This window comes from Mustela putorius, unplaced genomic scaffold, assembly GCF_011764305.1.
Source record: "Mustela putorius furo isolate JIRA1106 unplaced genomic scaffold, ASM1176430v1.1 tig00003962_pilon_pilon_pilon, whole genome shotgun sequence".
In the NCBI taxonomy this organism is placed as follows: Eukaryota; Metazoa; Chordata; class Mammalia; order Carnivora; family Mustelidae; genus Mustela; species Mustela putorius.
The window spans coordinates 11,882,086-11,896,909 of NW_025422106.1; the positions used below are offsets into that span (position 1 = coordinate 11,882,086).

Genomic DNA, 14,824 nt, shown 5'->3' on the forward strand with positions numbered 1-14,824 from the left:
ATTATGAGAGTACCTCTGCAGCATCCCAGATGATATTAAAATCTACTAGATAATGACACAACGATTTAAGATGTTATTCCATATTTTGGCAGTTAAACTACTGTTCAACTCTAAAATTCCAAAATTAAATGACATTTTAATATTAATGAAGAGGTACTCAAACTCTTCTTTAGGCTTACTGAAGTGTTAAAGAGAATTAAGAGATAATAAAATGTCATTTTACCAGAATAGAAAGGTCTCACTGAGGTAGTTAGATAATATCTAACAAATATACAAATCTTTTTTTTTTCTTTTTAAAGATTTTATTTATTTATCAGAGGGCGGGGGAGAGAGCGAGCACAGGCAGACATAATGTCAGGCAGAGGCAGAGGGAGAAGCAGGCTCCCTGCTGAGCAAGGAGCCCGATGTGGGACCCGATCCCAGGATGCTGGGATCACGACCCGAGCCGAAGGCAGCTGCTTAACCAACTGAGCCACCCAGGCGTCCCCAAATATACAAACCTTAATATTTATTCAACCTTATTCTCCTGAGTAATACTTCATTTTCATTGATAATGTTATGGTGTTTGCAAGACCATGTAAACTTTAAGTTCCTGTAGTGTATATGGTCAACAATAAAAGAACAGAGATGAAATCAGTACCAAAGGCAACAAAACTATCACAAAATTTACATTATCAGTAAGACAAAAAGGAGAAACTTCCTAAAACAAGAAACAGAGGTAGATCAAGAAATAACTTAATCAAGAGACAAGGAAAAGCCCAAGATTTAATGGTAGCAACAGGGACATGAACAAAATCCTGCAGTCACTGAGATTCTTATAATTCTGCCCGTAATCAAACACCTTCCAACCAAAACGGCTGATTTGAGAGAATCAAACGGAGCCCAGTACTTAACTATACAGAGATACCCCCCCCCCCAAATCTGGTTAAACAGACTGCTGCTGAACAATGCTGATCTTGAGTGAATAATTTAACTTAACCATCACTGTATTACCATCTGTGAAATGGGACTAATAATATAACCTATAGCTCACAATATGGTAAAGCAAAGTGAGTTATGTAAAACACAGTGCTTGGTGCAAAGTATATATTTAGCAGTTAGCTACTATGACAACAATACAGGTGAGTCCACTGTTTCAGATCATATAAGACATCTGGAGCAGAGCTATAAGTAAAACATATTTCCAATTTTCTTCCCGTATTACTAACATTACTCATAATTTGACTCACCAGTAGCGGCAAGAATATTCTGCATTAAGGTTAGTCTATGCCAGAGGTTGTTTAAGTATAGTTCGTGTACCCCTGGCGGTCAGTTCCCGTATGATCCTTTTAGGGATCCAAAATGTCAAAACCATTATCGTAATATTAAGTTGTTTGTCCCTTTCATGTGGACATTTGCACTAATGGTACAGAAGAATGGTAGTTAAAGATGTCCCAGTAGTGGGGTGCCTGGGTGGCTCAGTCAGTTAAGCGGTTGCCTTAGGCTCAGGTCATGATCCCAGGAGGCTCAGCCTCCTTCCTCAGTGGGGAGCCTGCTTCTCCCCTCCCTGCCACTCCCCCAGCCTTAGCTTGCTCTCTCCCTCTGTCAAATAAATTAAAAAAAAAAAAAAAGTACCAGTAGTCATTATATTATTCAGTGCTACACACTTTCAGACAGGGAAAAAAATGCCAGTGTCTCTCAGGAATGCCTTTGATGATACAATACAATTGTTAACTGTTATTAAACCTCAACTCTTGGTATCACAAAATGGGAAACGCTATACATAAAGTACTTGTTCTGCATAGTGATGTACAATAGCGATCTTGGGGAAATAACTGAGTTGCAAGTTCATTAGCCACATTTTTTTGGTGAAACATCAAATGAAAGAAAAACAAACAATGGTTATTCAGCTGTAGATATATTTTCTGGACCAAATTAATTAAGGAAAAAAAACTGCCAGTATTGGCTGTCGATACACAGGTTGACAAAACACAAGCTTTCAAATAAAAAAATCATAATTCTGAACAATTTGTATGCGTTACATGAGCTTAAAAAGCTTTCTAATACTTCAAGACTCTCCTGATAAAAATGGTAGTATGAGTGAATGTAATTCTTTGATATCACATAATGAAATGTGTCAAATGCATATTTAGCAAACTATTATTTTCCAAATGGTCAATAATACATGAGCAACAGATCCATTCAAAGTGCAGTCCAACAAAGTTTTTATTGTTATTAGGGTTTTTTTTTAGTAAACAGCTTTGTTATACTTATAAATATAACAAAGAAACCTGCACATATTTGAAGAGTATGATTTGATCTAAAGTATACAATCTGGCAATTTATATGTGTATGCACACACACATATATATCCTCATGAAACCATCACCACAATCAAGAGACTACGGAGAGATACATCCTCTCCCAGTTTCCTCTGCCTTCTGTACTTCCTTCCCTCACCTTTTCCCTCTACCTAACCTCGGCCCTGTCTGTCCTTCCATCTCCAAACAACCTGCATTCTGTTACTACAGATCAGTTTGCATTTTTCTAGTTTTACCTAAGTGGAATCATATACATGCTCTTTAACTGTCTAGTTTCTTTCATGAGTAATTTAAAAGGCATTCATGTTGTTGCTCGCATCAACAGTTCATTCGTTTTTAATGCTGAGTGGTATTCCATTGTATTCACACACCAAAATTTATCCATTCAGCTGTTGATGGAAATTAGGGTTGATTCTATTTTTATAAACAATGATGCTGTGAATATTTGCATAAAGGTCTTTGTATGGACATACAGTTCTTTTCTCTTGGGTAAATGTATAGGAGTAGTTTATTGGTCATGGAATAAGTGTATGTTTAACTCGTTAACAATCACCAAATAGTTTACAAAACTGGTTGTATCATTTTACCTTCCCAGGAGGAATGTTTAAGACTTCAAATTTTTATATATTCTTGCCAAAACTTGGTATGATCTTAATTTTAGCCATTCCAATGAGATATAGTGGTATCATATTGTTTATAAATTTCCATTTCCCTAATAATTAACACATTAGGGTATATTGGTATCAGATTGATTGTAAATTTCTATTTCCCTAATGACCAATGCTATTAATCATCTTAAATAGGCTTATTTTGCCATTAGTATACCTTCCTTAGTGAGGTGTGTAACAAATGTTTTGTCCACATGGAGAAGGGAGCTTGATTTTTATTGTTGAGTTTTGAGAGTTCCTTATATATTCTGGATAAAAATCTACACAATTTGAAGAAGAGAACTTTATGGTTTTAATGAAATCTAATAAATGTATTCTTTTATAGACTGTGCTTTTGGCTTATAACTAAAATATCATTGCCTAACCCAAAGTCACAGATTTGTTTTAGAATTTAAATCTAGGATTACAGTCAATTTTCAGTTTGTTTACATATGTAATATGAGCTATGGATACGAGTTTATGCTTTTTCTGTACAGATATCCAAGCACCAAGACAGCCATCTTTCCTTCAAGGCATCTTTTTCACTTCTTTTTCCCTTCACAGTATCTTTTTCAAAAATCTGTCCTTATGAATGAGTTGTTTTTTCTTTAAAGTTTAAAGTTGTTTTTTCTTCAAAAGGAGTGTTTTCTTTTCTTTTTTTTTTTAGATTTTATTTATTTATTTGACAGACAGAGATCACAAGTAGGCAGAGAGGCAGGCAGAGAGAGAGGAGGAAGCAGGCTCCCTGCTGAGCAAAGAGCCCAATGTGGGGCACGATCCCAGGATCCTGGGATCATGACGTGAGCCGAAGGCAGAGGCTTTAACCCACTGAGCCACCCAGGCACCCCATGAATGATTTTTTTGCTGGACTTGTAGTATATTCCATTTATGAATTTTTCTAACCTTATGCTAATATTATGCTATATTAAGTTAATACTGTAGCTTTGTGGTAAGTCTTACAATCATGTAGATTTAGTCATCAAATTTTTTGATTTCAATATTTTCTCTATTTTTCAATTTTTATTTTGTTGCATCCTGCTTTGATCTTTTTTTCCCTAAGATTTTATTTATTTGACACAGAGAAATTAGAGAGAGAGAGTACAAAGTATGCACAAGCAGGGGGAGTGGTAGACAGACGGAGCGGGAGAAGCAGGCACCCCGCTGAACAGAGTCAACCGTGGGGCTTGATCCCAGGACTACGGGATCATGACCTGAGCTGAAGTCAGACGCTTAACCAACTGAACCACCTAGGTGTCCCGTATTCTGCTTTTAATATTTGTTTCCTTTCTTCTGCTTCCTTTCTAACTTTTTCTTCTTTTCTCTAGTTTTTTTTCTTTTCCCCTGAAGACGGTGGGCAGGGGACGGAGAGAGAATCTTAAGCAGACTCTCTACCCAGTGTGCAAGGCTGAAGTGGGGATTGATCTTACAACCCTGAAATCATGACCTGACCCAAAATCAATCAGCTGAACTGACTGAACCAACCAGGTGCCCCTCTTCTCTAGTTTTTTTAAAAGTAGATCATTGATATGAGACCTTTCTGCTTTTCTGATCCTCACGTAATCAAAAATGTGGGTATGACTTCTGACTCGCCGAAAATTTAAATAATAGGTCACTGCTGACCAGAGACCTTCCAAAACATAATCAACATAAACAGCTGATTAACACGTATTTGTTATGTTATATGTATTATACACTATTTTATTATAATAAAGTTAAGTTAGAGAAAAGAAAATGCTAAGAAAATCATAAGAAAAAGAAGATATATTTTTAGTAATATACTATATTTATCTAAAAAATCTGCATATAAGTGAATCTGCAGTTCAAACCCCACACATTCAAACCCATGTTGTTCAAGGATCCATAGTAAATCGGTATTTATTACTATAAATTCCCCTCAACTTACTACTTTAGCAGCACACTACAAATTCTGATGTTTTCATTTTTACTTGGTTCAATATACTTTTTAAAAATCCCTTATGATTGGGGCACCTGAGTGATTCAGTCAGTTAAGCGTCTGCCTTCAGCTCAAGTCACGATCCTAAGGTCCTGGGATTGAGCCCAGTGCCGGGCTCCTTGCTCAGCAAGCGAACCTGCTTCTCCCTCTCCCTCTGCTCATGTGTGTTCTCTCTCTCTTGCTCACTCTCTTAAATAAAATCTTACAAAAAAAAAAAAAAAACCCTTATGATTTCCTCTTTGAACTAGAGTTTTTTAGAAGTGTTTTATTTCTAAGTATTTCAGATTTTCAAAATAGGTTAATATATAAATTGATTCCACAATGGCAAGAGAAGATACTTTGAATGAGTTGAATTCTTTTGAATTTATTGAGATATGTTTTATACCCCAGAACATGGCCTTTCTTGGTAAATAATTTGTGTGCACTTCTGCTACTTTTTGATCAGTCTATAAATGTCAATCAGGACAGGCTGGTTGATAATGTTCCAATGTATATCCTTGATGATATCCTGCCCACTTGGATCAATTAAGAGAAGAGCTTCTATTTCTCCTTGTACTTCTCTCAGGTTTTGCTTCACGTATTTTGAAGATCTGGTTCTGGGGCATAAACATAAGTAAATGTTCACAATTGTTTTATGTCCTCTTCATTAACTGATCTTTTATCACTACGAAATAACTTACTTATCTCTGGTAATACTTGCTTTGAAACCTAACATATTTTTGACTAGTACTAGTATGATATATCTTTATATTTAAAGTGTGTTTCTTGTGGGCAACATAAACTTGAGTTTTGATTTTTTAGGCAATCTGACAATCTCTACCTTTTAACTGGCTGCTAGACTATTTACATGAATACATTTTGGTATTTGTCCCAATTGTTCATTACCTGTTAAACCTTTTCTTCTTTAAGTATTTGTCTATAATTCCATTTTATCCCCTTTGTTGCTTTATTAGCTATATGTCTTTGTCATTTTAGTAGCGGCTTTATAGTTTACGGTCGTGGTAGGCTGAATATTATCCCTTACCCCAAGATATTCACATCCTAATCCCTGGAATGTGTGACTGTTACCTTTTATAGCAAAAAATGGGGAGCATACAGCTGTGATTAAGCTAAGATCTTCAGATAAGGGAATTATCCTAGAAAATCCCCATAGACCCTAAATGTAATCATGATTGTCATTTTAAGGGGAAAGCAGAGAAAGATCTGACAAAGAAAAAAAAAAGACAAGGCAGTGTGATCAAAGGCAGAAATAGGAGTGATATGGTCACAAGCCAAAGAATACTGGCAGCCTCAGAAACTAAGAGTCAAGAAATGGATTTTTCCCTAGTGCCTCTGTATCTAGTACAACCCTACTAAATACCTGATTTGGGGGAAGACAATAGTTTTTGGATTTCTGGACCACAGAAAGAATAAGGAAAAACAATTTCTATTTTTTTAAGTTGCTGTTTGCACTAATTTATTATACAGTAGTATATATCTTTAAATCATCAGAGTTCTAGAGCTTTTTTACCATACCACTTCACCATACAGTGTCAGAATCTTCTATTTCCATGCTCTACATCCTTTTGTTAATCATGTACTTCAACCAGAACAAATTATTGCAACAAAGTGGATATAGAAGCCAATGCTAGGATCCAACTGTCTTTTTAAAAGCCATATATTAAGAGATTTCCAAAAAATACCAAACAAGTTTTCTTACCAAATATTAATTTGTTTTAGAAAAATAGGTATCGTTCACAAAAATGTTATGTTAGTATTCAATAGGTTTATTATTTTTAAGCGAACTTATAAAATTTTTTAGTTAAGGAAAGTTTTTTAAGTTGTCTCAGTTTTCATTTCTAACTCAGAAAATATCAACATTTAATAACCCATATTAAAAAAAAAAAACCTCTTTGGGGGTTTGCAATAAAATTTAAGAGTATAACATCCTGAGACCATATAGTTTGAGAATTGCCAGTCTGTGCCACCATAGTATGCCAGGGGATGCACACAGCAGCACACATCTTAAGAGACATACTTTGGTAATTAACAATAGTTAATAAAAAATCCTAAGAGAAATGTACATAAAGACCCACTAAAGTTTGTTATTTAATTGCATGTCTTACTTGGACGTTTCAGGTAAGCCAGCTGATAGTTCCAGAAACACAGATAAGTAGTAACCACGAACAACTCCATTTCCATCCTAAAAAAAAGAAAAAGAGTCAACTATAGTTCAATAACTAAAAAAAGATGTTACAGAAACTCTAGATCAACTCAAATCTAAAAAATTAAGCCACAACAAAACAAACACAAATTACTATGTCATATTTGGTTTGGGAAATACTTCTAAGTTTAAAAGCAGTGGCAGAGATAATAAAAAGCCCAAAAGATAGGAGTCTATAACTTAAAAAATCTTTTGTACATTAAAAAAAAAACATGAAAATATTAGGGCATTCAACCTAAGGAAAATGTTAACAAGTATAAGCATTAAGAGTTCTAACATATACAAAACTCTTAAATATCAGCTTCCAAGAAAAATGAAAACACTGAAAAAAAAATATGGAAAAAAAAACCTCTACTAGGCATGAGACAAAATATATATATATATATATATGTATATATATATATATATATTTAAAATGAGTAAAACAGAACTAGGTAACATTTGATGTTGAAAGTGATTAAACATTATTTCTATATAATGTCTATGTTAGGATTCCACATAAAAGTCTGTCTGAAGATTAAGAAGTTGTATAAATTTCTGTTAGTGATGTTTAGAAAGATACTAACTTCCCTCTCTCTTTCTCTATTTGCTCATATGCCTACCTTTTTAAATGACTATTATCATTGTAACTACATATATAAACAACTGTTTCCCCATCCAAACTGTGAGGACTGAGGGAAGGATTCTTATTATTCATCACCAGTGTCTATTGGGATATGACCACAGAGGAGTACAAATACCTATTAACTCCTTCATTTCTAGGCTACTTTGCTCCAAAAAGTTCTAAGGAAGCTTTCAGGGTTAGACAAGGTACTTGTTCAATAAAACTAAATAAACAACAAATAATCAGTTAAGTGAAAAAAGCCAGAAACAAAAAATTATATATTGTATGACCCCATTGTATCAGATTCTGGAAAAGCAAAACTATAATGACAAAAACAGATCAGTGGTTGCAGAGGGGCCAGGAAGGGAGAAAAAAAGGGATTAGTTTAAAAGATGAACTGGATAAAACATTTGGGGGTAATAAAAACCATGACTGTGGTAACCACCTTATAAGTATATATACACGTATCAAAACTCGTCAAAATTAGTACATTTTATTGCATATAAATTTTATCAGAAATTGGGCGCCTGGGTGGCTCAGTGGGTTAAAGCCTCTGCCTTTGGCTCAGGTCATGATCCCAGGGTCCTGGGATAGAGCCCTGCATTGGGCTCTCCGTTCAGCGGGAAGCCTCCTTCTCTTCCCCCTCTCTCTCTGCCTGCCTCTCTCTCTACTTGTGATCTCTGTCAAATAAATAAAATCTTTAAAGATTTTTTAAAAATAATAAAAATAAAAATCAATAATCCTTATTCAAATGACTGGAGTTTTTTCTTCTTCTAAATTATGCTACTAGAACAATTTCCCTAGAATAAGTTAACAACTAATAAAAAGGAATAAAAATTTTTCCTCCTGATCTTTATCAGCTAATATCAGAAATTTTTTCATTTTATTTTTATAATTTTAAGGAAACTTGTATTATCTTATGTACATGCCAGCTACACCTCTAACAAAATACTAGCTTTAAGATTTTTCAAAAGGCAGAGGATTCTATATATATATATATACTTTTTTTTGATGTTATTTATTTGTCAGAGAGGGAGAAAGAGAAAGCGTGCAAGCACACACAAGCAGGGGGAGCAGCAGGCAAAGGGCGAAGCAGGCTCCCTGCTGAGCAAGGAGCCCGATGTTGACCTCAATCTCGGGACCCTGGGATCATGACCTGAGCCAAGACAGATGCTTGACTGACTAGAGCCACCCAGGCATCCCAAAAGGCAGAGGATTCTAGAAAGAGTGCGGCAATGGCAACATAATTTATGCAACTCTCTAAATCCAAACAGAAAACTAACAAACATAAATAACTGGACAGAAAACCCAAAAGCTCACAAAGAACATTTACAACAAAACTAGATGACAGATTATCTCCACAATCCGCAAAATACAAGCAGATAAAGATATATTAGTTACAACCATTAAGACCTGTAGGACATAAACATCTGCATGGGAGAAAAGCTATGGGACATCTAGTGAACAAGTAACAGGGAAACCACAAAATGGCCAAGAGCCACTGAAAAACCTCACAAACCAAATACAATAGCTGAAAATGGAATGAGCTGCTTAATGGATTACCAATAGAGCACAAAGGAGCCTTACATTAAAACTCTGAGAATTAAATGTAGTCATATCACTCTAATCTTTTATAAATGAATATACAGGGCCCTTCAAGACAGGTCCTAAGATTACAAAGAAAGTACTAGAAATGAAGATATAATAAAAACAAAGGAAGGAGAAGGGCAGAGCCAGGGCACTGCTCAGAAAGCAAGGCATCATATTTATTGTTGATTGCCTTATCACACCAGATATACCCATGCAAATAAAATTTGGTCCCTGCTTTATGTATAAAAATTGAATCAAAATGGATCAAAGATCTAAGTGTAAGTCCTTAAACTATAAAACTTTTAAAGGAATACAAAGAAGAAAAGTTTCATAACATTAAATTTTATAAGGATTTTCTGGCTATGAAACCAAAAGCAAAGACAGACAAATCGAACGACTTTATAATTTAAAATTTCTGTGCATCAAAGATCGAAAGAATTAAAAAGGATCTTACAGAATGGGAGAAAATACATCTAAAACAGATATCTAAGGGCACCTGGGTGGCTCAGTGGGTTGAAGCCTCTTCTTTTGGCTCAGGTCACGATCTCAGGGTCCTGGGATCGAGCCCCGCATCGGGCTCTCTGCTCAGCAGGAAGCCTGCTTTCCCCTCTCTCTGCCTGCCTCTCTGCCTACTTGTGATCTCTGTCAAATGAATAAATAAAATCTTAAAAAATAAAATAAAAAGACAAATATCTAACAAGGAGTCAATATTCAGAATGTATAAAGAAATTCCACAACTCAACAACTAAACTTTCAAATGCGCAAGGACTTGAGTACACATTTCTCTGAAAAGGATATACAAATGGTCAACAAGCACATGAAAAAATGCTCAATGATAGTAATCAATAGGGAAGCACAAATCAAAATCATACTATTACTTCATGCCCATCAGAATGGCTACTAACAAAGAAACAGAAAATAAGTATTGATGAAGACGGGGAAACTGGAACCCTTGTGCATTGTTGAAAGCATTCATCAAAAAATTAAAAACAGAATTATCATTTGATTGAATTCCACTTCTGTGTCTATAGCCAAAAGAACTGAAAGCAGGATCCTGAAAAGATATTTGCAAACCCCTGTCCACAGCAGCACTATTCACTATAGCCAAGAGGCAGAAGTAACCCAAAGTGTCAATCAACAGATGAATGGATAGGGATGCCTGGGTAACTCAGTCAGTTAAGCATTTGCTTTCTGCTCAGGTCATGATCTCAGGGTCCTGGGATCAAGTACCACATCGGGCTCCATGCTCAGGAGGGAGCCTGCTTCTCCCACTGCCTGCCACTCCCCCTGCTTCTGCTCTCTCTCAATTCTGACAAATAAATAAACTTAAAAAAAAACAAAAAAAAAAACGATGAATGGATAAAGTGTAGTATATACACTGGAATGCTATTCAGCTTTAAAAAGAATTCTCACACATGCTATAAAGTAGATGAACTCTGAGGGCATTACGTAAGTAACCAATCATAGAAAGACAAATACCGTATGATTCCAGATATATGAGATCTCTAGAGCAGTCAAACTCACTGAAACAAAAGAGTGGTGGTTACAAACGAATAAGTGGATGGAAAAATGGGGAATTATTGTTTAATGAGTAGAGAGCTTCAGTTTTGAAAGATGAAAAAGCTCTGCAGATTGGCTGCACAACAATATGAATATACTCAATACTATAATGTACACCGAGAAATGATTAAGATGGTAAATTTTATGTCAAGCATAATTTGCCAAAATAAAAAAAGAGACTAAAGAAACAGCCTTGCAGGCAATAAAAACACTCTAGAAAAACATACTCAAAGATCAAAATTATAACCCATTTCAAAACGATGTAAAAGATACTAATAGTATAAAACCCACAGGAAGGAAAAAAAAATATGACATGAAGAATAACACAAACCAGAATTACAAAAACCCAGAAATGAGGTGACAGAACTAAAAATTAGAAATAAAATTAAGAAATAAAGACTGAACTAAAAGAAACAGGAGAGCAAATAAGCAGAATAGTTTTTATGTTAAAAAGACAAGTGAACGAAGGAAAATTTTTCAAATGAAAAAGAAATGAAAAGTTAGAATACTAGAAAGAAAGTGATAAATATTGAAGACAGGAAAAGATTCAAAATACGATAACATTAAGTCCCAAGGAAGAAAACCAGAGAAAGGAACATAATAAATACTTAAAACTGTAATTAAGGACACATTTTCTTGAAGGGGGTGTAGGGAAAAAAGATCTGAATCTACATACAGAAGAGCCTAGTATGTATTAATGACCCCAAACAACAAAAACATGTAATAGTAAACTACTAGACTTAAAAAAAGATTATTTGGCCCCCTAGACAATATTAGTGAATGCCTTTTAAGGATTAGTTCATAATCAGATTTACCTACAGAAAACTGAATTAAATATCTGAGATACCCAACGAAAGAAAACACAAGCTAAGGATTTTCTATCCAGCAATATTGGCTCTAGAGTATAGAATACAAACTGTTTTCAAAATATAAAAACTCAGAGAACAAGATTTGCACATCAAAACTCCTATCTAATGTGGCAGAGGTGGGGGAACAAGGGAGTATAAACACACAAAAAAATTTTAAGCAGTTCTTTATAATCAAATTGATGGTAGAATTAAGAGTTCCTATATTGAGATATTTGTGGCTATAGGGAAAAATAAAGCAAATGAGAGACTACTTTATGAGATATTTTAATCCTACAGTTTCCAAAGGATTCAAGAAGGGTTCCTAGAATGGAAGGAGACACAGGTGTAACATAAAGAGATTAAGTAAAAAAACAATAGTCCTTATTTGAATTGTAAATATGAGCATTGACTCAAGAGCTATTTTATCTTTAAGTACATACATGTATCCCAAAAAACCCTGATATTCAATTATGTAGCAATTTTAAAGTGTTCATAAATATTTTTTCTCTGCTGAGCTCCCTGGAGCTTATCCAATTTGCTTTTATCCATGCTCCCATCCAGTTCTTCTCTAACTATATTCTTTGGCCTAAAAACAAACAGAGTAACAAAACAACCCTATAATGTACATGACTAATAATGAACTTCAATGTAAACTAGGACTTTGGGTAATAATATGTCAATATACATTCATCAACTGTAACAAATGTACCACTCTGGTATAAGATAGGTTGATAATGGGGGGAGGATGTAGGGCCATGGAGCATATGGAACTCTCTGTACTTACCAATCAATTTTGAGATTTAACTTAAAACTGCTCTAAAAAATAAAATCTATTAAATAAATTTTAAATAAATAAATAAATGAACTCTCCCCCTTTACAAATACCCATATACATTTCTCTATATATTTCCTACTTCTGTTCACTAAGGAGGCCTAGAACCTGTGACCAACTTGGTAGAAATAAGCATCCCTAGCAGTTTGGTCTTGAGATACCATTTCCCTCTAAAAGGAATCAGGGCTCTTTGAATAAAGCAGCCAATTCCAGATATGGCAAAGGAAATGGACAAGATGAGCCTAGAATATTTTGCCATGAAAGAGAACAAGAAAGCTAACTACTAGAGTCACTACAAGGTACTTATAGGGTCAGAGCAAAGCGACAAAGAAGCCAACTTAAGGAGATCATATATGTATAAATCTGTAAGTTCATAATGACATTAAAAAAACTTAATGGCTCACTTCCAGAAAATAATAAGGAAAACTGGTAAATATCAGGAACAAATCCTGTTTCTTCTTTATGAACTATAATAGTGGTTAACCAAATAATAAATAGGAAGCAGCTCTTAGAAACATATCTTTATAAAACTATTACAACTAATAAATGAAAAGCAATGAGAATCACTATTTTACAACTCCCAGTTAAATAACAGGTATAGGCAATGAGCACTGATAGCAGTCAACATCACAAAAGAGATACAACTAGACATGATGGGATAAAAGAACAAAATACTGCTTATACCCTTGCCACCAAAGTCAACTATACATCTCATTCTGCCACTGCATCCAGCTGCCAATTTACAAAAAATACCTTGGTCAAAGAAACATGCTGAAATGCACCATGAGTATGTAATCAGCATATATGCATTTTTGATGGCTTTCCGTATCTAAATTTTATTTTTATTTAAACAATGAATTTTAGGGGTGCCTGGGTGGCTCAGCTGGTTAAGTGGCTACCTTCAGAATTTTACACATTTCTCCTAAAGATAAATGGCTTCCTAGAAGCGAGAAATAAAATTCAGTAAGGTCTAGGTTCATACTGTTCACATTTAACTCACTTTTTTGGTACTTAGTAATATACCTTACAAAATAATTTATAATTCTTTACTCCACAAAAAAGTGAACCAGTGAATATTTTTCTACCTGTTATATGGGATGCTGCCTAATTCATGAATCGCTTAATAAAACCATGGAAATCTTCAAATTAAAAGAAAAAAGGGGGGAGAGGTGGCTTAGTGGGTGGGTGGCTTAGTCATTAAGCGTCTGCCTTCAGCTCAGGTCACAATCCCAGAGTCCTGGGATCCAGCACCACATTGGGCTCCCTGCTTGGAGGGAAACCTGCTTCTTCCTCTCCCACTCCCCCTGCTTGTGTTCCCCCTTTTGCTGTGCCTCTCTCTGCCAAATAAATAAAATCTTTAAAAAATTAAAAATAAAAAAAAATTAAAAAGTTAGGGCACCTGGATGGCTCAGTCAGTTAAGCATCTGACTCTTGATTTTGGTTCAGGTCATGATCTCAAGGTCTTGAGACTGAGCCCCATGAAGGGCTCTGGGTATGGAGACTGCTTGAGATTCTCTCTCTCCCTCTGCCCCTCCACCCTCTGCTTGTTCTCTGGCTGGCTCGCTCGCTCTCAAAAAAACAAAACAAAACAAACAAAACAAAAAACAAAAAAAAAACAAACAAAAAGTGAACCAGTACGCTACAGAACCCTTAAGAAAGACCTTGGTTTCAAAATTGATTAGAAACATGAAAAACTTACTGGGTAAACTTTTAACCTCCAACAAAGTCCTGAAACTTGAAGAGGTGGACTGTAAACAGGGTCTGCTCTCTGACGCAAAGTGCTGAAGTAAAAGAAAACCAACCAAATCCCAAGATCAAAACTGTTGTGTAATAGCAACAGGCAAAACCAAACTCCAAGCATTTTGTTACTTATTTGCAGTCCTAAACAAGTAAATGAAGGTGACTGAACAAATCAAGATTCTGCTGTATATTTTTATATATACTTACATCCTTAAAAAAAGAAAATTTAATGATACTGAAATATTCAGCAGTATCTTTCAGTTTCAGGTTTAAAAACCCTCAGAACTGCGACATTCAAGGGGCACCTCAGTGGCTCAGTTGGTTAAGTGCCTGACTTTGGCTCAGATCATGATCTCAGGGTTCTGAGATCAAGCCCCGCTTTGGACTCCATGCTCAGCTGGGAGTCGGCTTGTCCCTTTCTCTCTCCCTTTGCCCCTCCCCGCCCTCCTGCTTTGTGCATGCACATGCATACATGTGCTCTCTAATAAAATCTTAAAAAACAAAACAAAACCCCACAAAACTGTGACATCCAAGGGATTGGGAAAC

The 14,824-nt window shown here is 35.3% G+C and overlaps 1 protein-coding gene across 2 annotated transcripts in view; it reads right to left on the reverse strand.

Annotated features, from left to right (window-relative positions):
- The window catches only part of TRIM37 (tripartite motif containing 37), a 132,500-nt gene that overhangs the window by 77,463 nt on the left and 40,213 nt on the right, over positions 1-14,824 (reverse strand). For both annotated transcript variants that reach the window (XM_045070206.1, XM_045070207.1), the window contains 2 exons: positions 14,238-14,319; positions 7,007-7,083 (listed from right to left, as the gene is read on the reverse strand). In XM_045070206.1, coding sequence (XP_044926141.1) covers positions 7,007-7,083; positions 14,238-14,319 — 159 coding nt within the window. The remainder of the gene's footprint in view (positions 1-7,006; positions 7,084-14,237; positions 14,320-14,824) is intronic.